This window comes from Varanus komodoensis, unplaced genomic scaffold (genome assembly GCF_004798865.1).
Source record: "Varanus komodoensis strain SLA01 unplaced genomic scaffold, ASM479886v1 scaffold38, whole genome shotgun sequence".
Lineage (NCBI taxonomy): Eukaryota > Metazoa > Chordata > Lepidosauria > Squamata > Varanidae > Varanus > Varanus komodoensis.
This window is the reverse complement of record NW_025335909.1, coordinates 7,162,338-7,185,302: the sequence shown is the minus strand read 5'-3', so window position 1 is coordinate 7,185,302 and position 22,965 is coordinate 7,162,338. Positions and strand designations below refer to the sequence as shown.

General features: G+C 41.5%; 2 protein-coding genes across 8 annotated transcripts in view; one reads left to right on the top strand and one right to left on the bottom strand.

Moving 5' to 3' along the window:
- Window positions 1-18: 18 nt before the first annotated feature.
- Window positions 19-14,920, bottom strand: P2RX7 (purinergic receptor P2X 7). 2 transcript variants are annotated; one of them, XM_044440602.1, is made up of 13 exons: window positions 14,822-14,920; window positions 11,971-12,103; window positions 11,325-11,396; window positions 10,027-10,099; window positions 8,962-9,058; window positions 8,156-8,236; window positions 7,287-7,416; window positions 6,846-6,982; window positions 5,424-5,517; window positions 4,826-4,891; window positions 3,842-3,958; window positions 3,005-3,103; window positions 19-1,977 (listed from the first exon to the last, which is right to left on the bottom strand). In XM_044440602.1, the coding sequence occupies exons 2-13, from the start codon at window positions 12,010-12,012 to the stop codon at window positions 1,495-1,497; spliced, it is 1,491 nt and encodes a 496-aa protein (XP_044296537.1). In that variant the 5' UTR covers window positions 12,013-12,103; window positions 14,822-14,920; the 3' UTR covers window positions 19-1,494. The 2 variants fall into 2 exon arrangements, with proteins under 2 accessions (XP_044296537.1, XP_044296536.1); XM_044440601.1 differs by having other exon boundaries at window positions 14,728-14,889.
- A 1,872-nt stretch (window positions 14,921-16,792) lies between these two features.
- IFT81 (intraflagellar transport 81) overlaps window positions 16,793-22,965 on the top strand; it is a 37,169-nt gene continuing 30,996 nt past the window's right edge. For all 6 annotated transcript variants that reach the window (XR_006415708.1, XR_006415709.1, XR_006415710.1 and 3 more), the window contains exons 1-4: window positions 16,793-16,964; window positions 17,832-17,995; window positions 19,449-19,552; window positions 22,719-22,899. Coding sequence is in view for 3 of the 6 variants with exons in the window: in XM_044440599.1 (XP_044296534.1) it covers window positions 17,852-17,995; window positions 19,449-19,552; window positions 22,719-22,899 (429 nt within the window). In the remaining 3 variants the exon portion in view is untranslated. The remainder of the gene's footprint in view (window positions 16,965-17,831; window positions 17,996-19,448; window positions 19,553-22,718; window positions 22,900-22,965) is intronic.

The following is a 22,965-nucleotide window of genomic DNA, read 5'->3' as shown; positions in this document are numbered from 1 at the left end:
CACATCAACAGAAGTTTGTTGGGTGGTTAATAACAACTCTTAAGTTTATTAACTCTGACTAAAAACAAGTAACTTGCTTTTCATAAGCATATCATCAAAACAGCATTAGCAGTGAATCATCCATGGCTGTGTGCAGCCACTTTTCAAAAACAGAGAGTGCTCTTCTGCCGAGTCCAAACGCAATTGCTCCACCTGGTGATGACATCTTCTCAGGTCTCTGCACAGCAAGGGCTTTCTCCTCACCTGCCCACTGATCCTTCTAACCAGGCAGAGTGGGAGCCAAACTTGGGAGTTTCTAAATGAAGAACAAGCTTTTTACCACTGAGCTATGGTGGGCATGTCATGAGCAGAGCCGGCTGGAGCTGTGGGTCAGACTAGATGGCCTGGAAGACCCCTTCTGACTCACTCTGTTTCTATGTTTCTATATCTCAGTGTGCCAGGTGGTTTGCTTTGTCTCACTGCAAATATTCAAAGCAAAACAGCTTGAATAGTAGAAAGCAACATTTCCAAACTCACGTGCCAAGGCACTGAGTGGGGGCAACGATGGTCTTGTGTGTGGGGATTGGCAGCAGGGGCTCTGCTTGGCCTGGGACTTTGGCACCCCACCCCCGAGGGGTTCCAGTCCCAAGCAAATTTCCTAGAACAGAAGATCTGTTCCCCAGAGCCCTTTTCCTTTGGTTTGGGATGAACTGGGGCACAATGTAAAATAATTACTGAAATTATTGTAATGGAGATGACTGGCCTAATAAAAAAAGATACACAAAGAAATGGAGGGATTCACAGTGGATCTGCATCAACAAGGCTTACGCATTCTCATGCATAAGCAATTGTTCTGTTTCGGAGGGCTTGGTCTATTTTAATGGCTTAAGCACAAAGTATAAAGGTCCCCTCAGTTTCTTTCTCATCATCACTAGAACTTGCTTGCTCGGCAGGTGGAGATCCAGAAAGCAAGTAGGCCTTGGCATTAATCAGTGCCAGCTGTGTTTCCTTCAAGCATCAACTAGGAGGAAATACTGAGCAAGCTTGTACATTCCCATTTATGTCACTTCCCCAATGTACAGCATACCTAATTCTTCCCCCAGCATTTTATCTTCGCAGAAATATTGTAAGCTGAGGCAAAGAAAGTGACTGGCCCAGGGTCACCCAGTGAGCTCCATGGATTTGAACTCAGATCTCTGTAGTTTAGTCTAACAAATAATATGCAAATATTAAGGGGCTCTGGGAACAATAGATGGCAAAAGAAGAAGGGGAGGCAGAGGATGAGGTGGCTGGATGGAGTCACTGAAGCAGTGGGTGTGAGCTTAGGTGGACTCCAGGGGATGGCAGAGGACAGGAAGGCCTGGAGGAATGTTGTCCATGGGGTCGTGATGGGTCGGACATTAAGGGGCTGCTTGGCAGGGACAGAGTCTTTAACAGAGGAGGCAATGCCTACTCACTGAATCTTTTACCCCTGTTTATACTAATGCTATAGAATAAAATCTTGGTGAAAGATTACTACTTCTTCCTGAAGCCAGTGTACTCGCCATTTTCACTAGGAAAAGCATTTCTGATTTTCCACCTGCAGCAGTTCGGTATCATGGCCCTTTGCTCCAGCTCCTCATCTCCAAAGCGCCAGTGAATGTACTGTTTGTAAGCACAGTGCCGAAATTTCTTGTTGAAATTCTCTGTCTTCATGTCCAACAAGGGGTCATTGTAGAGGAGGACAAACTGCAGCATTGATCTGGAGAGCACAAGCTGGCTGAACAAAGCTGAAGTTGTGATACATGGCCCAGCCTTCCTTCGGCAACAGAGCTGCTCCCAGTAGGGCTGAGCTACGAGGCATTTTCCACAGACACACCAAGCAGGACGCTTGTGGGATGAAGAGGCATCCTCTTTCCTTTGAAGGGGTTGTAGTTCCTCAGAGTTTCCAAGAGATGCAACTTCTTCCAGATGTTGCAGTGAAAGTTTGAGGACAGGTGTAATATTGCTTATATGTCTCTGCAGTCAAGAGACAACACATGCATGATATAATGAAAATGTTATGGTATAGTATCTGCCACGCATAACACACGTACCATATGAGTTGGGGCAAAGGACACTGGACTTGAAAGAAACCAACTACTTCTGATGTCATGACTAGGCTATACCTAATACGCAGAGAATCACAAAACCACCTTCGTTTTGCTAACCCTAACCCTACCCTGGATTTCCTGGGTAACCCTGCAATAGGGCAAATTCCCCATGTATCAGGGCCATTTTTTAAATCCTCACTTTTTGCAGGTTTTTCCACCCGGCTCATTCTATCTGCCCATTCTAAGCACGTTCCAGGCATCGGAAGCACCAGAACCACCTTAGTTTTGCTAACCCTAACCCTAACCTGGATGTTTTGGGTAACCCTAAAATAGGGCAAATTCCCCATGCATCAGGGCCATTTTTTAAATCCTCACTTTTTGCAGGTTTTTCTGCCCAGCTCATTCTATCTGCCCATTCTAAGCACATTCCAGGCATCGGAAGCACCAGAACCACCTTAGTTTTGCTAACCCTAACCCTACCCTGGATTTCCTCAGTGACCCTAAAATCGAGCACAGTTCCCCATGCATCATGTCCATTTCTTAGATCCTCACTTTCCGCAGGTTTTTCTGCCCAGCTCATTCTATCTGCCCCTTCTAAGCACGTTGTCTCAACCTCACAAGCTCCTTCTTTCCTTTCTCGGTGTTACAGCTGCAAGGGAGAGATGAGAAGCTTCCATATCCACTGTACATTTACCACAGAATAACATGTCCTTCAACAGTTCAGTTCATCAAAAGTATGGTTAGTGGAAACAAGCCAACTTCATGTGTCCAGGAAAAAGGAAGGAATATAGTTCCCCCAAATATTACTGAGGTTTGTTATTGTAATGCTGCATTATAATTTAGCATTATGTCCAGGCCACTCCCCTTTTTTGCGCATTTCCATCTGCTCAAACACCTGTGTGAATGTACGCAGGGCAAATGCACATACATATAAATGAACACCCCTAGCTCACCGGAATAATCTCGCCTTTAATATTCTGCAGGCTCGTCTTCAACATTTTGTCAATCATAACGATGTGTGACTCATCCACAAAAGACACATACAGCAGAGTCTGTTCAGAAAAAGAAAAACAAGGAAGTGTTCGCATCAGCCCTGGATTTTTCACTGAAGAGACCAGATATTTTACTTGTACTTGTACCTGAAGATATAGCCAACAATTTCAAGATTAAGTTTTACACCTGCAATTACGGCACATAGAACTTATCATGGCTATCATTTTAGTAAGCAATAATGATGCAGTTTTTACTCAGTGACAGCAAGGAGTCTAAATTCTTTCCCCTAGCAACCATATCTATTGCAAGAATGTTTTCTCTTCCCAGCATGTAAATCTACATTATTTGGTTGTTAGGATCATGAGATTTCTTTGCTGCAGTGATAAAGGTGTTGCAATTCACAAAGTAAATGCCTGCACATACCTTCCACCTCTAACATAGTCATGATGGCATAACAATAAAGGGTTAAATAGTTGTTTTAGTTCTTTTTCTGACTTTTTGTAGGCTGCTCTTTTCTTCTTTGTACCACTTCTTAAAATTTGAAAGGAGGAAAAACCCTGGTGAACACCAGAAAGATTTCTTTCTAGCATTTCTGTTTCTGCTTTAGATCTAGGCTATGGGATTCTCCTCTCCAGTACTGGAGTTTACATTTACGTGGCACAGTTCTGATGAGAGGGAGGGAGAAAGGAAGGCAAAAAGAAGAAAATCTTCACAACATTTCTGACCATCCTTCCTACAGTGAGGTAAACTCCATGCACGAGTAATAATGGAATGTTATGGTAAATTGCAACTCTTACCCATCTTGGTCCTGGCACTGACTCACACTTTTTTTGGTAGTAGAATTCCTTCACCGGGTTGCTTTTGAAGCAGGGTAAAGTATATGACTTAATCAGAGAATCAACAACAAACTGAGCCTGTGAAGACAAAACAGTGTTAACTTTAAAATATGATAACAGTAAAACACTTATTCTACTTCCGCCCCCCTCCGCAAAAAAAAAAAAAAAAAAAAAGAACTCACTTAGAATGGTAAAATATAACAGCATTTTAAAACACCCGCTCTTGGATACCACCTTAATGTAATGCACAATTTTAGGAGGGTTTTCCTCTCAGCTCAGTTAGCTTTGCAAAGCTGAGCATGAAAGGTCGTCTAGGAATAGTATTGTGACAGATTCCATTAGGGTTCATCCCATCCATACTGCAGATACCACCAGTCAAATGACTGGCAGAAAGCAGCAATCAACTGAAACCACCTTTGATGAAAGTGAAAGTGCAAATTGCAGCCAAACATTACAAAAATAAAAATCAGGGCTACAGAAGCATTACACTGCTTTAATGTCAGCAATAAAGAAATTTAAATTGTTAACAATTTTGCATGCCTCGGATCAATCATCAATTTGAAGGGAGACTGCAGCCAAGAAATTGGAAGGGGGTGGAGACTTGGAAGGGTAGCAATAAAGAGACTAGGAAAAAAACACCAAGTGTAAAGATGTTTCCTTGGACAGCAAGGCTCAGATCATTCACACTATTGCATTCCCAATCACTGTGTTTAAGTATGAAAGTTGGACGGTGAATAAACTTACAGGAAGAAAATGGAGGCATTTGGAAAATGGAGCTAGAAGGGAGCTCTACACATACTCTGGACCAACTGAAAGATGAATAAGTGGATCCTAGGTCAAATCAAGCCAGAACTTGTCTTGGAAGTAAAAATGAAATAACGGAAGCTGCCATACTTTGGACCCATCATGAGAAGGATGACTTGACTGCAGGAAACAGCAACTTACCAGGCCGAAGTAGGAGAGTGCAGAACCTACATACACCAGCAGCTCAAAGAAATTAAACTGGCCTGCCTTTGGGGAAAGGAAAAGAGAACAAAAGAATTTAGAGTAATTGCTTCTCGCACATCTCTTTGAAAAGCACCAGCAGCTTTGTTTTTTGGAGTCAGGCCTAATTCCAGAAATAGGAGAGAATAGAAGAGTGCAGAAGCCGTGGGCAGAGGGTTGTAAGATCACTGCAATGCAGTACAAAACAGCTGAAAGTATTTCAAATTAAGCATGCACACATCAGATAGTACCTCCCGTCATCTGCTGGAAAAGTTCCCATTTATGCCAGTAGAACCTTTGCTTCCAATGCAAAGAGCAGGTGCAGCTGGCATAGTCTCAACCGGGACCTCAGCAAGAGGCAGTGTTAACTCTCCCATCCTTCCCTGCTAGAGTCTGAATCTGGACCGGGGGATGGTGGGGGAATGCTCATTATTGAATTAATTAAAAACGTTCATGCAATTGCTACCTGTGCAGGTAGCATCATGTCAAGGTGGGCCCTAACATTCCTGTTTCTCTAGATCTAAAATGAAGTCATGAAGGAGAATGTGGATCCATTTACTGTGCCAAAGACGAGGATGTCGAAGCGGATGCCGTAGGCTTTGATCAGTGTCCTCTCCTCCTTTCCATCGGCCTGCTTGTAATACTTTGCAAATCTACAACAACCAAACAACAATTGGCAAGAGATCACAATTGCAAATTTTAACGCAGTGAGGATTTACCTGAACTCCACACTGGCTGAAAGATCTCCTTTCCCCCACAGCATTTATACGGAACACTCAGTTCCTGATATACTGTCTGTGATCCTAAACAGGAAAACACCTTTAATCCTAAATACCTTTAATCTTTGAGGATTAAAGTGGAAAGGCAGCTCCTAGAACCCGAATCCTCCCCCCTCCAAGTTGTTACGTGTTTGTTCACATTCTGCAGGCAAGTTTTCCTTTCACTGTGCTTGCACCTTCAGGTATCTCATTTGTCTGCCGGATCACCAAGTACTACTTGTTCTTTCCCTTTCAGCATACTAACTGAATGCACTCTGCTCGCCTGTTTCATGATTTCTGTTCTTGCTGAGGCATGTTTTACTGGCAATCACATGGCTAATTTTCTATGGATGCTTCAGATATTGTGAGCTGCAGTTTCCAATTCGGGTAAAATTATTTTGTATTCTCTGTAAAGTGGCATTCTCTATGAGAAATATCTAATTTCCAAAACAAGTAGTTCTTGCTCAGATGCGGATCTATGTGATGGAGACGTGGGGTAAAAATAATCATGAGCCCCTCTTACATAAGCCCTGCTGAAATGGATTAAGTCAACTTCTTGGGGTCTGTAGCATCAAATGAGGAAGTGAAAGGAGAAAGAGAATCGCTGGAAATGTGGTGAGACAAAAAGCAGTCAGGAATAGTCAAAAATAGAACAGACACTGAGATTAAGGGTGGCTAGCATGCTGTACCAACATGACTGGTGCATGTGACCACTGCCTGGAAATGCATTCAGTTGCGCCACCACTCCAGAATTACCAAAGTGTTGCAATTCTCTGAGCAAGTCAGTGTGTTGCAGTGGTTTACAGCCTGGGACTGGGCCTCAGATGATCTGGGTTCTAGTCCCTGTTTGGCATGGCGCCAGATGGGATGGGTAGCTTTGGAACAATCACAGACTCTTAGCCCAACCTACCTCACAGGGCTGTTGTGGGAATAAGATTAAGAGTAGTAGTAGGAAAATGATGCATGCCGCTCTGAGTTTGTTATAAGTGGGATATAAAACAAATGCATAAATACAAAATAAGCCTAATTAAAATGCATTTTAATGGGGGGGGGACTGACTGATATACTTTCTGAATTGCACCTCTAAAAAAAAAAAAAAAGGAAGGGAGAAACATCTCCATTAGTCTGCAGATCAACAGGAAGCTTCAAGTCTCCTCTCTTTTGTCCATTAGTTAAGTAAGTATAATCTTGAGTTTAGCAGGATTTTTAAGAGCATCCCTTACCTAAAATTGTAGCCAGGATACAAAGCTTCACTGGCTCGTTTGTCATCTAAGCGACGGAATCCATACTTGGGTTTGCAACGGTGAAGCCAGTTGTCCAGGATGCAGTCCCAGTTAATTTCAATGCCGAGGATGCCGCCCTTGAAAGATAAAGTAAGGTGTGCTCTTTTAACATGGCTGTTCTACTTAGGGCTGGTGAAAGTTGTAGGCCAAAGCATCTGGAGAGCCGTAAGTTGCTCACTGCTGATTAGTTATTTTAATTAATCTAAAATAGTCTGCTTTGCTACTTTTCAGAGCAGATCAGGGACAGCTCCCCTTCCATATGAAGCTTTGTAAAGTAACCAATAGGTAGGTAAGCAAATACGTACTAACACCATATAGGGTGCCCTCATCTAAGTTCTTTCTGGAAGCAGCAGCATAAAAAGTGTTAGAGAGGCCACAGACCTGAACAGCCACTTCTGAAAAGTTCTCTCCTGCAGCGTGGAGAATATCCCCCAGCCGGAAAATTGGGCAGTATGGAGCGGTGATCTTGTTGTACGTGCAGGAAATATTAAACTCTGGAGAAATGTTTCTTCTGCAAGAAGAATGGGGAAAATATTTGCATTTCCTAGACAACATAGAGCTAATTTTAAAATACAGAACATATTCTGTCAGGAAGAGCAATTTAAAAAGATACACAAAAACACTATTGTCTATATTGTCTTATTGTCGCTGTGTTAACTTCTCACTAGGAGATATGTAGGCTGCTTATATCCATTTCTCAAGAAGTAAGCTTCATTGAATGCATTGGTGCATACGCCTGAGTAGACATGTATAGGATTGTAGCAATAATTCATAAACACACAGTGTTGTAAGCATATGAGTTCAACTGAGACTGATTTGAATATTGTAAAGAAATTTACGAATATGGCTTTATATAACCTGGCTCCAAATGGTAAACAATGAGAGAATTCACAGATAATGCTCAGCCAAGATTTAATGCTACATCCATGAGGCAGAAAAAGCTTAAGCCAAGCCTCAGGTTCATAAGCCCTCTGCTTCTCCCACATTCTGGTAGGTTTGGTTTTGCTTCCCAAAAATACTGACTTATTGTTACCCTAAAATCAGAGATTGTGGTTTAAAATAAATTCTAATCAGTTAAACAGATTGATGGTGGCAGCTGAACCCTGTAGATCAATGTAGCAATTCACAAAGACACCAGTTTAAAAAGGCACACTCATCACCTTCCCAAAATAGTGACAGAGACTGATTCACCAAGAACAAGAGGGAAGAGACTGTCATCATCAACAGTTAAAACATGCATTTGCACTTACGCTGTATAATTGAATTTTGGAAAGTGAATGTTGTTTTTTATGAGCACAGTGAAGTTTTCAGCACTTCTCAGAAGAGCAGGCCTAAAAGATGACCAAAGACACAGACGAAAGATTTCAAACAAGCTTCCGTTTAGCAAATGGATAAGGCATCTGACTATGGATCAGAAGACTGTAATTTCGATTCCTGCCTAGCTTAGGAGTCCATTTCCCCCAATGTCCAGAGCCCTGCTCCCTTCTACTACCAACCCCACTGCCGAGGACTTCAGAGGAAGCAGCAGCATTTCCACTTTGTTTAGATTTGCTAGATTTTGCAACTAAGAATTTATTATTTGGTTTTTCTTTTCCCCCCTCTCTCCTCCTTCCTTTTGTGTTGTTTAACATAGTGAGCCATCAGGCAGGGATAGCTTTTTCTGGGAATCTCTTTGGTTGAACAAAATGCTATACATATATGGTAAGTATTGTGCTCTTTGCCATACATTTATAATATATAAATATTACCTGGAAATTCATCATTTGCTTAATGCTGAACAAACTAGACAGTTCATTGGAACTGTGAATGAGACTAATGGTAGTTTCTGGCACTGTAAATATTTCTGAGTTGACTTTATTATAATTATCACCAGGAATAGAATGAAGTCAGATATTAACATGAAGATGCAATAAAGAGTCTTGTGGAATCTTAAAGACTAGCAAGTTTAATATGAAATCAGTTTCTAAGGACTGGAGTCCACACTGTTAGACCCACAGTGTTATGTTGAGTTACATAGTTAAGACAACTACAAAGACAACTATGGAAAACACCTTACACTGGAGCACTTTTAACTGATTCCACAGGGCACCAAGCTGCAACCTCACATGTTTTGATAGTTGTGTTGTACTTCACACATTTGCCTGTCTGAATTCCTGTAGAGAAGATAAATCAACTTTCACTCAAGAGCGACTTTCATCCTGAGGCTAGGTTCTTCCTCTACCAACTAAAACAAAGATAATGTTCACAACTCTGTAGGCCAAACTGGAAATGTCTTGTGACTGAGAATTTTTATGCATGAGGCTGTTGATTGTTCAATCTACTTTCAGGTTTGCTGCATAACAAACAGTGCTTCCTTTTCTGCCTTTCTGCTCCATAACCTGTAGGTAGAGCTGTTCTACAGTGGAGTTGTGCAGATGTACACATTAATGCATTGTTTCTGCTCTAGAAAAAACCCCAGGAAAGTCCTCTGAAAAGGCTAAGTTGAAGATCATGGTATCATCTAAACAACCCACAACTATGAGTAAGGATCACAAGCACATAAATGTCTCGTATAAAAACGCTCTGGAAGTCCAATACTTTCAATAAATATGTAAAACATGCTAAGTCTAATTGCATGACAAGTAATTTGCATGCACGCGCACACATATGTATGTTTGTGTGGTTTATTAAACCTACTAATCAGGCAGTAACCCAGTGTGAAAATCCTTGCCCTTAAAGGGATCTCTGCATTGGTCATTTTGCACGTAGTTTATATCTGAATGTATGATAAATCGCTTGAGCAGTTTGCACTTCATCCAATGCTCTATACTAATCTGAGTTTAATTTCTAGAATTTTTAAGTGATTGCAAAAATTAAGTGCAATCCTACCAAGTGATTAATCAGTAACAAGTTCTAGCTTCGCTTCTGCTCATTATGGCCAATATGGATTCAGGGCTGACTATTACTCAGTGATGTAATGGAAGAATAAAGCTCAAGGAGACAATTCTATGCATGTTTAGACAGAAACAGATCCTACAAGTCCCAGAAATCCCCAGCTAGCTATCTGTGCCTTGTGTAGTTTTTCCACCTTAATTCACTTTGCAGAAGGCATCTGCATATGTTAAAGATTAACTCCACCTACCATTACTCTGGGGGTCCATGCGACCTTTCATACAGCTGCTGTCAGTAGAGCAAACAGCTTTGGCAATGGGGTACTTCGAGACACACACACACAGAGAAATATACAAGACATGTTTCAGTACCTAGCAATACGCAATGCCTTCCTTCAGCCTTCCGTCTATGCCTGCCTCCCCGATTTGCTTACGGGGGCCATGCATAGCTGCTAGCACAGCCATTCCTATATTAGGCTGATTTTTATGCTGCCTCATCAGTGTTTCATCAGTGAGAGCTAATACTTAGGAGATGATCCCGGATTTTTGTAGATCTCTCTTGTGTTTCTGAAGAAGGAGATACCCCAGCAGAAGGAAGAGGCAAAGGAGAGTAAATGAGATGGAAAATTCAGTTGGAATGGGCAAAGAGAAGGAGGGAGCTGAGCGTTTCTAACTGAAGGTAGGTAAACTAGGGTACTGCTTGGAGAACTGCTATGCAGAAGTGCTTGTATACTTCTTGTATACCATTCCCTCTATTTCCAGTGTTCAGGCTGCTTATGTACCACCCAAGCAAAAGAGGGACATTATCAACTGGGTTGGGAGACCCTCTGGATTTGAAGTATTAACGATTTTTAGAGGGAAAAATCTGAGAGCAAAAAAGCACAAATCACAGCAATGAAGACTGAGTGTGTTCAGTGGGCTCAGAATGCTGACTGCCACTGGTGGTAAACAGAAATGCACCCATCACACCTCTTCCTGCCCAGAGAACTGATGAGTGTGGGTGTAGGCATGTTGCGCTATAGACGAAACTAATACTGGCATGGACAACCTTTATGGGGCTTGTAGAAGGAAGTAGAGGGGGGATGTGATCCTGCACCTCCTTCCTCCTTAAGTACAAGTAGAATCCTGAAGTAGAAAGATCTGTGGTCTGATTCAGCAGAGTTTTTTTTTTCTCTTTTATTCTTTAAATGGAAGGAGAAAGGGGTATGGAATTTGAGGCAGAAAAGCCCGTTTATTTCAGAAGTTCCACCACATACCAAACTCTCAAATTTGTCCCCTCAGCAAAATGAAATGCAGGACTGAATGCATGTTACTAATTACCAGCACATTCAAGCTTGAATGAAAGGTGCAAACATGTATGTCTGGACTAGTTGTTGCAAGTTCAACATTTTTACCCAATGAAGTCAGCAGGTAGGAAAGATGACTCAACTCCCACTGATGAAGGGTTTCCATAGTAATGAGACAATAATCAACACATGTTCTTCTGTTGATGAAAGAATTAGTTCTCCACCCTCATGCAACTGTAAGATCACTTACAAAATGCAGTTACCTCAGGACAAAGTCCCTGGATTTGGTTTTCTGTCACGATCGTATTGGTTATCACAAAAAAGGAATCTATTCCCTGCACAGATAAGAAAAAGTAAGGAGAGAAAAGAGTCACAAAGGAGGTTAACTTAGTCAATGCACTGTACAATTCTTGCACATCTCTTAAATTCAGTAGGTTGCTGTCCATTTATGAACACTCAGACCTGCAGAAGAATACCACCTGTTTTAGGCCAATGGAGAAAGATTTAACTATCAGATTGATGCAGTGTGAGGGGCCGAATTAAAGAGGCTGATCCTCTTTAAAATGCTGCTTCCAGGTCCATAGACAGACAATTGGTGTAGGGTGGGGCTAAGAACTTTTCTGAGCATCGAGGGGAATCAGCACAAATCTAAATAAAGCCTTCTTAGCGGCACCCAACTGGCAACTCTGAAAGGTGAGATGTTGAACTAGGCGGGCTCTTCGTTTGATCTAGCAGGGTTTTTCTTTTTATAACCAAACCAATTGTTTTATATTGGTATTCTTATTTATTTATGTAAGCCATCCTGAGGATTTGTGAAAGGACGGCATACAAATATTCTAAATAAATAAATAACCAAACACTGAAAACCAATGGTCACATCCCTGGAAACCACTTCAAGAGGACACTCACCTGCATGGGGATTGTGTATTCTGCAGTGTCCCAGATCCTCATGTCAGCCTGAGACACTCCTTTCACTTTTGTGTGTACAGAGCTGATGACAGAGTCCTTCTTCTGATAGCGCCTATCAGCAATAAGTACGATGCTAAAGAGACACAGTTGAAAGACTTAGCCCTAAAGAAGTCTTTTTTTTTTTTTTTTTCAAAGAACTGGCACTTGAAGAAAACTGGCCCCTTCTAAACTACCTGCAGGGTACATGGTAGGGGTGGCCTGCTGGCCTGCTTAGGCCCTTTTGACAGCAGTTCAGGTTGCTGAAATACTTCCTCTACCTGGCCCTTGAAGCTACAGGAGATCTTGGCTCCTTTGTTTCAAAAGCATTGTTCACCCCCTCTGTTACCAAAAGCTTTAAAAAACTTTAAAGCACATTTTTTTGGCTAAGGGGCGGGGTATAAATCCACTAATTAAATAAACAAGTTGCTATTTTGACATTTATCTGCCCATGGAATATATGGAGCATTCATTATTCTCCATTATGTTGAAAGTGTCTCTTTAAGAGCAGCTGGTCACATCATGTGTGGGTGGAAAGGTCATGTGCCAACTTACAAAGGGCTGCTTGTATTAGAAGGAACTTCATGTTAATAAAATACCACATCTTTTACTTTGGATAGTGTGTTTTCTGCTGAAGAGTAGATTGAAATGCTTTATATAGTAACAACAGAGAGTACACTAAATGTAAGGAGTTACATTTGTAAGGAGTACATATTTAACAATGTAATCTTGAATGTAAGTGCTTGGAATTTTGTATCTACCTCTTCCCTTGAAATCACTTCTAAGTAAACATGTTTAGGATTGAAGTACCAATGTAATTTTGTTTCCAAACTGCTATGTAGTTCCTTCCTCTAAAAAACAACTATTATGTCCATAAAAAGAACTATTTCATAACAGCATTATTTAAGAAAATAATTTTAGCACAAAACGCATTCACAAAAAACTTGCAGCATCTTAAATGCCCCATCACATGGTTCTAGCGCATGAAATCTAATGTTACAATAAATCTGTTAGTCTTTAAGTTGTCACAAATCTCTCTCTCTGTTTTTGCTGCATTCAACTTAACACAGCTATCCATTAGGAATTTGCCCTCATGGAAGCCTCTTTCAGTAAGTTCCCTTAGAACTTTAGAGTATTCAAAGCACTTCAGATTATCTTGTAATCTTTATAACAACCCTGTAAGGTAGGCCAATGTTATAATCATCGTCTTGTGGCAGTACTGAACTGAGACAGGCACGGTTTGCTCAAGCCAGCCAGCGAATGATACAACTTTTCTAGCATCACAACTTTGCCTCTCAGTCACTATACCCCACTGTGTATGTCTATGTACAGCCTAATTCTAGGTAAGTTTACTCATAAGTAAGTCTCAGTGAGTTAATTATAATTTAGTTACTATAAACTGTACATACAATTACACATTAGTCACAAATCTGGGCATATTTACTATGGATTAAAATCCTAGAAAACTGGCAGCTTTTTAGTGGAACTTACTTGTGAGTAGATATGGACAGAATTGCACAGCAATTTCTACTGAAATCATTTACTAAAGCTGAGGAAGAAGTCATATCAAGAGTATTTACATGGAAGAAAGCTTTTATGTTTTAACTTCCCCAGCCTGGTTCCTGCCAGCCCCCAGATATGTTCGATTGCAATGCCTATCATCCCCAACCAGATGAGACAATGGAATGCACTGCCCAGAAAGGTCTGCCTGACGCTGACGTTATATTCCTTCTGGCACCAGGTAAAGACCTTTTTATTTAACCATCATTTTAACAATTAAGGGTTTTAGACTTGTTTTGTTTTCACAGTCGCACTTCCTATTTTATTTTCCCTTTCTTATTTTTTAGTTTATAATGTTTCAGTTTTAGATGTTTTAAAAAATGTGGTTTAATTATTGTATTTTCAGAATTTTATACTATATAAGCTGTCCTGAGTGCTTGTGTGGGAAAACAGGATACAAATGCTTGTAATAAATAAATAATAAATGAGGGAGTGACCCAACACATCTGAGGGCGACATCAAGCTGGGAGCTATTGTTCCATAGCACACGCTGACCTCTACATGCATTGTAATGAAAGGGAAACACAATTATATAAATAAAACTTATCTCCAAGTAACTGGGGATGTGGTTTGGAAACCACAATAAGAGCTGAGAGAATTTTCCAGTGGCGTTTCCTCTTCAATACTGCATTCTGATGTAATGAAGCTAGATTTCTGGCAAATATCTCCCTTCAGTGCAACATTTACATGCAATCCTTTCAGGCTTTTAATTCTATCACTAAGTTACACCATATAGTCTTATAAGCTGTTACTGTTTCTGCTTAACTTGCACAGAATAAATCTACAACAATTGACTTGTATACCAATATACAGCTTTACAGCTTAAACTTGAGAGTGATGCATACAACTTGGTATTTATTCAAAGCTGGAAATCAGAGGATGCTTCCAGGTGAAGTACAATCAGCACTACAAGTTATGAACTATTCTGTCTTTTCCTCCTCAACAGACTCCCCCCCCCCCCCCGCAACTTAGTCAGGAAAAAGATGGAAGAAGCACTGAGGAATTCTGTAAAATTCCACAAGGCAGAATGAAAACCTCACCTGGAAGCATTCATGAGTAATACTGGTTTGATTTCAATAAGAGCCTCTTTTCAAGATCTACAGCCCAAGTCAGTTGCTCATGTTCCCTTTCAGTCATTGCTAGCGCATGTGTTCAACTTACACGACGTAAAGGAAGACAGCAGTATGGATAGCCCACTTGAGGCTCCCGTAGTAAATGCTCCGGATACGCACAACTTTATTGGTTTCATACTCACACACGTTCTTCAAACTGCAGCACGCAGCCATGATGGGGTGAGGTGGGGGAGAAAGAAGATGATCTAGGATAAAATCCGCCTCTCACAGAACTTCAGCCTCTTGTTCTGTGGCCACACACCCAGCCAGACAGCCAAACCACACCACTTAAAGGCACAGTAAGAAAACCGTTTAGTTAAGGAGCAAATCAGCCACCAAAACTACAGCACGATCTTTGCTTCCTTTATGGAAAGCATGCAACAAACAACAAGCACAATTTTAAAAATAGTTCAGTGACATTTCTTGTATCTGGGACGAAAATATAACCTGTAACTGCTCTCACTGTGTTATACAAAGATGGGTTTCAGGGAGAAAGTTTTTGGCATGCTTTTTGATGGGGCATGAAATAATAGAGTGCGTGGGCATATGATGAGCTTATCAGATGGAATGGTGCAACCCCACATTTGTGGACTGAAAATGCGATTCGGTGCATGTTACTCAGAAGAAATCCTACTGCGGGGCTGGGGAACCTTTAGCCTTCCGGCGCCACTGAACTCCAGTCCCCATCTGTCTCATGCAGCTTGGTCAATGGTGAAAGATGATAGGCGTTGAAGTTCAATATCATCCAGAGGGCAACAAGTTCTCCATACTAAGTGTGTTCAAGGGGAATTACTCAGAAGTAAATCCTATTGTTCTCACAGCAGATTGACCCTTAGTGGGGGTCTAATTCCTAATAAATATATTACTGCTATTGCATTATCAGTCCCAATAACTGAAGGCATTGTTATAAACATTATTATAATACAGTACAGAAAACAAGAGGCCATGAAGCATGGAATAAATCACTGTTCTCATACCCAAGATGCAAATTGCCACTTCGGCTTCGCATCCAAATGAGAAAATTCATCTTCCAGCCCTTGGTGTCAGCCGTTATCAGGTAGATGTTATTCTTGAGAGAAATTGTTAATGACCCCATTCAAGAAGTTCCCATCAAGACTATTAGCCATTCGTGATGCAGTGGCCTCATCTCCGTATAGCTGTCCTAGTTTAAAAATCAATGTCATCTTGCCCAGCAATTATCCCTATGCCTTAGGCTGCTGATTTTCATGAACTGTAGTGCTTGCACTGTACCGCATTACGTAGAAGAAAAATCTGTGTGAATGCAGTGTAAGAATGGGTGCAGCTAGCAGTTAAAGTGCTAGGCTAAGTCCAGAGGTCAAATTCAGTCACAAAACTGGGCATTTTGTTCTCTCTCAGCCTAACTAAATTAAGAGAGTTGTGAGAATGAATTGGAACCATAAATACAACCCCAAGGTTTTTGGAAGACTGAAGGAACGAAGTAAAAACCCTCCATGAAATATATGGGTTGGATCCAAAGTTGGTCTAACAGATTGAAATTAAAGTCAAGTTAAGTACATTGTAGATACAACCCTACAAGGCTTACTTCCACCTAGCTTTACCTAGAATTAAGCCATTGACTGGGCAATCCTATGCACCTTTACAGGAAAAATGTCCTACAGATGGCAACATACCCCAACAAGCCATGTGGCTAGGACATGTTTGGACTTGCAACCTTATTTTCTAGAAATACATAGAATTGGACTCTCATTATATACTGAGGGGAAATGCCCTCTTCTTGCTGTTAGTTCTTCCCATCCCTTGTTACCTATTTTGTCGCTTTTATGAACACTGTTCATAATAACACTGTTATTACTAAAGTGTTACGTATTATTGGTATTATTGTAACTATCAGTCTCAGCTAAAACTGGCAATTAATTTGTCTGAAAGCTTTTCCTGACAAAGCTTGATACTCGTTTCTCTTTCGTTTTAGGGGGAAATTCTTGTCGACAGAAACAGCCTCGCCCAGGAGGGCAAGCGAAGCGCCGCACAAGACCAAGCCCAAGCCCCTTTCCCGCCTCCTCGCATCGCGCATGCGCAGCCCTACCCTCGCGTGGTAACGTCTCGCGCTCGGAGGTTTCGGAGGCGTGGTCTCGCCTTACGGGCACGTTTCGGTTCTTTTCAATCCCGCCGCCGCCATTTTGGTCACGTGCTCCGGAGCGCGCCCGCAACCGTACCTTAGCAACCGTTGCCAAGGAGTTTGGCTCCTGGGATTTTGTATGTACCCAAGTGGAGAAAGGGCAGCGGCGACTGAGTGGGGCCTTTTTGGTAAGCGAAGTAATGCTGGGAGGACCGGGGGACGTGGGGGAGGAGGGAAGCGCTGCAAGGATTAGTTTTCCTTCTGCTCATGGAGGGGAGCAGCTTGAAAAGGCTCCAGGGCGAAGCGGGAGGGGACCCAATATTAACCTTTACCGTCCAAATGGGGGTGACTGGCAGGGCAAATCCAGACCTCTGCACACTTCCCTTTTAGTGATCTCCTCCTTCGGAGAGGCGGGATCGATTGCTAGTTGATTATGCCATCCACGTATGTGCCATTTTGACAGAGTTACGAAAGTTATGTATTTATTTATTTAGAAGATTTCTATGCCGCCCCATTCGCCGAAGCCTCGGGGCGGCTTACAAATAAATTAAAATACTATAAATTAACAATATAAAACAAGTTAACAATATAAAATAATAAATAAAGTTATTTTAACTTTAAGGTTGGGTAAGGGCGGAGCGGGGGCATCAAATTTTGTAACTTGAATTTTGAGCGATGGAGGGAAGAAATGGGTATCAGAGCAGTGAATATACCACAGAATTCTTTTGTAAGCAAAACCAAATTGTTATTTTTTCCCGTAAAGGCGGGGAAGGTTAGGGTAAAAGACTGATCTAGTGGAAGATTTTAAATTCTGTTTTTGCTCCAGGAGAAGTTTGCTACAAATTACATATTTTCACTTCCCAGACCATCAATAAAAGCTGGAATCCATGGTCTGGGGTAATGATATTCTCCCTCTTACCCATCTCTGCTTCCCACCTTGCTCCACTCATATATCCTTCCATAAGAGTTTTAAAATTGCTTTTATTGAGAGCATACATTTTGTGATATTAGTTCTCCAAAGTCCTTTCAATTTCTTTCTCTTTCCACTGTTGCAGGTAGCTCTTAGTGTGTCACTATGAGTGAGCAACTGAAATTCATTGTTGAAAAACTCAATAAAGAGCCCTTTAAAAAGAATTTCAACTTAATAACGTTTGACTCACTGGAGTCCATGCAGCTATTACAGTTGCTCAATGATGTTCTCGGAGAAATTGACCCAAAGGTAAGGTTGAACTTTTGCATGAAGAAATATGGGTGTTACACAGCTTGCAGATACAGTTATTTGCTTATGATTTGTATCCTGCATTTCAGTACAATAAATTAACAGTGCACATGCACACAGCATCTCCAACTCGCTGCCTACAGCCCTTAGCTCCCTCATGCGTAGCTACTTCTCCCACTCAGCTTACAATTTATCCTGTCACAGAGGAAGCAACAGGCATTCTCTACTGGTGGACTCCTGAACTGGGTATTTGCAGAAGAAAACATTTATCCATTTCATTTCTATGCAACCCAACAGTCCATAACAATTCACAAAGCAATAAAACAGTACAGAAACTATATTTTAATGTACAAAATGTAGAAAGACAATTCAATAGCTAAAATGATTCCAGTACAACCAGACTGATGCAAAGCAGCTTACACAAATGCCCCCGTCACACCATCCAACACCCTTACGTACCATTAAGTGCCTGAGAAAAAAAAAAAGTGCCTGAGAAAAGATGCTAGTATTTTAACCTGGCACCAAAAAGACGGTGGTGCCCAGCAGGCTTCAATAGAGGGATCGTTCCATGACATGGGGGTTCAGTACTTGTCACTGTGTTCCAGGTCTCCCTCAGAGATGGCACTTGGAGGATGGCCCAGATGTTGACTGTAGTGTCTGGGCAGACTCAGACTGGGAAAGGTGCTCGGTCAGGTATTGTGGTCCCAAGGCATGTAAGGCTTCATAGGTTAGCATTAATGCCTCAGATCGGACTCAGAAGCATAAGGGAAACCCATAAAAGTGGGGCAGAATTGTTTTACATACTGATCCCAGTTTTTATTCTGTCTCCTGCATTTATGTATTTATAAAAGAAAGGCTACATTCTTCAACAGTGACCTGCGTCAAGAAGAGTAGAACGCAATAGAGTTGTCCGGTATTATATTAAGTAGGGTCTAGTACAGGTAGAGGAGGGAAGCTCAAAAGTACTGGTCAGTTCATCAATAGCAGGCTGAGGTGTCATCAGTACTTTGCATATCTCCTTATCCATTCCCTAGGAAATGTGTACTCTACAACTTGCCTTTCTGTCTGTCTCTGTGATTTTTCCTTCATTCATTCCCTCAGCTTTCCCTAAAACAAAACAAAAGTGAAAATTTCTTGAAAATCTGTACCTTAGAAATACAACAATGGCCTTATCCTATGTATGTTTACTTCAAAATGTATACATGTGTACATTCTATATTGCATGTGTATATAACTGGATTGGGTTTAATGTGGTTTATTTATGATTAACAACCCATGGTTTTGGATTCACACATAGTAATGAACCATGGCTTGTTGTTATGTGCAAACAGGCTCTTATTTTGAGGGTTTCACAGAGCCCAAATGGGAATTTACAACCCATGCTTCTAGGTTTCCTTTCATCATGTAGCAAAGTTTGACATGTTATTTACTTGACTATTTTTAAACTTTTCAGCATGTTGTTGACATTAGGGAAGAACTGCCAGAGCAGACTGCCAAACGGATGTTGAGCCTTCTTGGCATTCTTAAATATAAACCTCCGGGAGGTACCAGTGACTTGTAAGTATTTATATCTTCTTAAAGGTATTTAAACCTGTAAGAATGCGTAGAATTACAAAGGCATGTAATCGTACTGTACAGAGGAGCACCGTGTCATTAACACATATGCTATTCCTCATTTTTGTTAGTTACTGTTTAGATGCATCCCATGGATATCCATCTCATAAGCCTGCTGCATATTAACTTCAGCCTCGTAGGCAGCAAGCTTCTGTAGGCCAGCTGCTGGGGAACTTAAGGAGGGAGGTGCTGTTGCTTTATGTCCTGCATCTTTTATATTGTTTATATTGTTATTTATTTTATATTGTTAATTTTATATTGTTATTTTTGTATTTTATTGTATTTTATTTGTGCTGTGAGCCACCCCGAGGCTTCGGCAAGGGGCGGCATAGAAATGTTTAAATAAATAAATAAATGTGGGCTTTCCGGAAGCACCTGGTTAGCCACTGCAGGAGCAGGATGCCAAACTAGATCGGCCTTTGGTTGGATCATCTTATGTTCCTTATGTGTCTCTGCAAGCAGTGGCAGTTGCTCTAGAACCTGCTTCCAAGGACAGCTTTTGTTTAATGTGGGGTCTTGGGAGATCGGTCATGTACAAATCTTCCCATAACTGCAAGCTTATTTCAGGGAAATAAGTCTGACTGAAGACAGAATAAACTTCCAAGAGAACACGATGAGGATGGCGCTGTAATTTGGGCTGGCTGGAATGTGTTACTGTTGTTGTAATCCCTGCTTCTTTGAAAACAGCAAAGAACCATATAGCATCCTTAAAAACAAACTATGTCTTAAGCATCTATCCCTCTGTAACTTGTTTCTTCTATAGCTCCTTGTATTCCTTGCACTGGTCACTAGAGGGTGTCACTGTCTTAGCATGCCAGGGTCCCTTCCCCATGTGTTTACACTCCAAAGGGACTAGGTAGGTTTAAGTGAACGTGGGCAATACAGTGGCTGCTTTATAGTCTTGCTAAACAACAGCTAGATCCATGTCTAGTCTGTGGCAGCCAGCACAGGATGCATCTGACGGGAAGGACATTCTCTCCCGTTTCTATATGGTTCCAAGGGCAATTGAGTTTGTCCCACAGCCAGCCCTTACAGGCAGCCAGGTGGCCATTCACATAGATGTAGCTTTCATGCAGGGATATGATAATTAGAAGGTCATGGCTTAGAGTTTGGCTGCCTGAAACCACCCACACAGCATACGCAGAGGTGATGGAAGCGGACCGGATTTTGAAGGGGAGCAGCAAGAAAGTAGTGGGGGTGTGGGCGGATGAAAACTGGTAGCTTGGAGACGAAGCAGCCCTGGGCGATGTGTGGCTTTTCAGGAGGAGGAGGGAGTCTTGCAGGTGGCTTGAAAGATAGTGGCTAATGTGATAACTTTTGCGGAGTGGAATAGAGGGTGGTGGGCATGGGGTGAGGTCAAGCAGGGTGGAGCTAAATTAAGAAGAGACAGCAAGGGTGCAAAGGCTTGACTGAGCTTGGCCTGAGATTGCTTGCACCATCTTTGAACAGACTACAATCCAATCTGTGATCCTTATTCTTTATTGTGCCCTGTTAAGCACCTTTCCCTTTGTTTTTCAAATTCTTTTAATGCTATTTTATAGATTTGCTATTGTTATCTTAATTATCCTCCTTTTTAAAAGATATTTTTGTACACTATTCTAATAATGTTCATTGAGGCCAGGATATAATGAATACATTATCATCTTCTGTTCCCTACCCCCTTTCTACAATCTCTGCAGACAGCCGTAATCTATAGACCAGAATGAAATTTCTTACTGTGTTCCCATCATTGTTCTGTGGTTGCAGGTTCTCAGAGGGCTATTGTAGTAGGTTAATTGCCTATGTCTAAGCATATTTACTTAAAAGTAAACTGCACAGTATTCAGTGGGGGCTGTTCGCTAGTACCTGTGCTTTAGGACTGTAGCCAGACAACAGTTTCTCAGATTTCCCATCACTCAACCATACCCTTCCTCTAAATTAAAATTGGAGGTACTTTTAACACAATGAACTTTGATCACACAGGGGCTTTGACGAGTGACTTAATTCAGTTCTCACATCACTTAGCTTGGGAATAATAACTCAGTGAAGAAAATGACCTGTGACTCTGGTGGTCACTCAGCTCAGAATTTTACTGGGTGGCCATGTCTCCTGTCTCTCTTGCCTTTAGACACATGCAGTCTTCAAATAGGGTGTTGAAACTTGCAGCTGTCTGGCGTTCTGGCATCTCTGTCTGGAGGTGATGCCAACATCTTTCTATAGCTGGACTCAGAAACTCAGCTAGGAGAGTGGAAAGAAAACTGTAGCAAACATCCTAGTGCTTGTCTTGGGCTTTGCAACGTTAAACAATCTCGAGGCAGCAAAGCTGAGGGGCTGCATCATCACACAGATGTATTCCAAGGTGTTTAAAATACCTGCGCCCCAGCTTTGTGTTTGCTTGGCTCTGGAAGTGGGGCAGTGGTACTTGTGGTGCCCTGACTCTGGATCATCTTCTCCAGTCCGTGCCTGTCGTTTGGTGGATGGCTGCTGAAGGCCGTTGAGGCAAGAATGGATTGAGAGTATATTGCTGCTAGATATTTTTAAGGTCAAGTTCTCTTGTGAGACCTTTCTCTTGTGGTGGGGCTCTTTCTGTTGTTTTTGATGCTGCTGGGTTTTTGTTTTTGTTTATTTTGAAAGCAAAACAAAATATGCTGCTGTTTTTATACTGTTTATGAGCTATCTGTAAATACTTTTATGCATCTGTGAGGCAGGACTAAAATGCTGCAAATTAATAAAGTCTTCATTGGTTATAGCTCCATTGGATGCTGCAATAAAGATAGTTGTAAAGTGCTTTGAGCTTTAGTGAATGTTTAGTATTACTAATTCTCAAACTTTTACTTGGTATAAAGCAAGATGAGATGGCTTAATTTTCCTTTTTTCTTTACCATCCTTTTTTCATAGCATACCTTCTTAGATTGTTATGCCTGCAGGCAGCTTCACTGTTTCACTGATTATATATAAGCTGCTCCAATAGCCTATTTGGCTGAGGGGTGGGATAAAAATACTTTAAATAAATAAAGTGGTGGGAATGGGGTGAAGAGCTTGTTGGTTATGATTGCTTCAGACCTCTTTTTTCTGGCTTGATTGTCTTGGTAAAGCTGGATGTTGTGCTTATTTTACTATTATTGCTTAGGAGTACGTTTCGCCAAGGTTTAGTTACTGGAAGCAAGCCGGTCATTCATCCTGTCTTGCACTGGCTCCTTCAGCGAACCAATGACCTCAAGAAAAGGGCCTATCTTGCACGCTTTCTGATCAAAGTGGAAGTGCCTGCCGAATTCCTGCAAGATGATACAGTTTCTGATACCAACAGACAGGTAGCGTTTGCAAAGTGTTTCTTACCCAGGTTGTATTTTGTTAATAGTGGGGGTTCAGATGAAGGT

Coding starts and splice junctions, on each gene's coding strand:
- P2RX7 (XM_044440601.1), bottom strand. CDS start 14,852: ATGGCTGCGTGCTGCAGTTTGAAGAACGTGTGTGAGTATGAAACCAAT. Junction 11,397..11,970: donor AATACACAATCCCCATGCAG/GTGAGTGTCCTC, acceptor TTATCTGTGCAG/GGAATAGATTCCTTTTTTGT. Junction 3,959..4,825: donor CACTCTCCTACTTCGGCCTG/GTAAGTTGCTGT, acceptor TTGTCTTCACAG/GCTCAGTTTGTTGTTGATTC.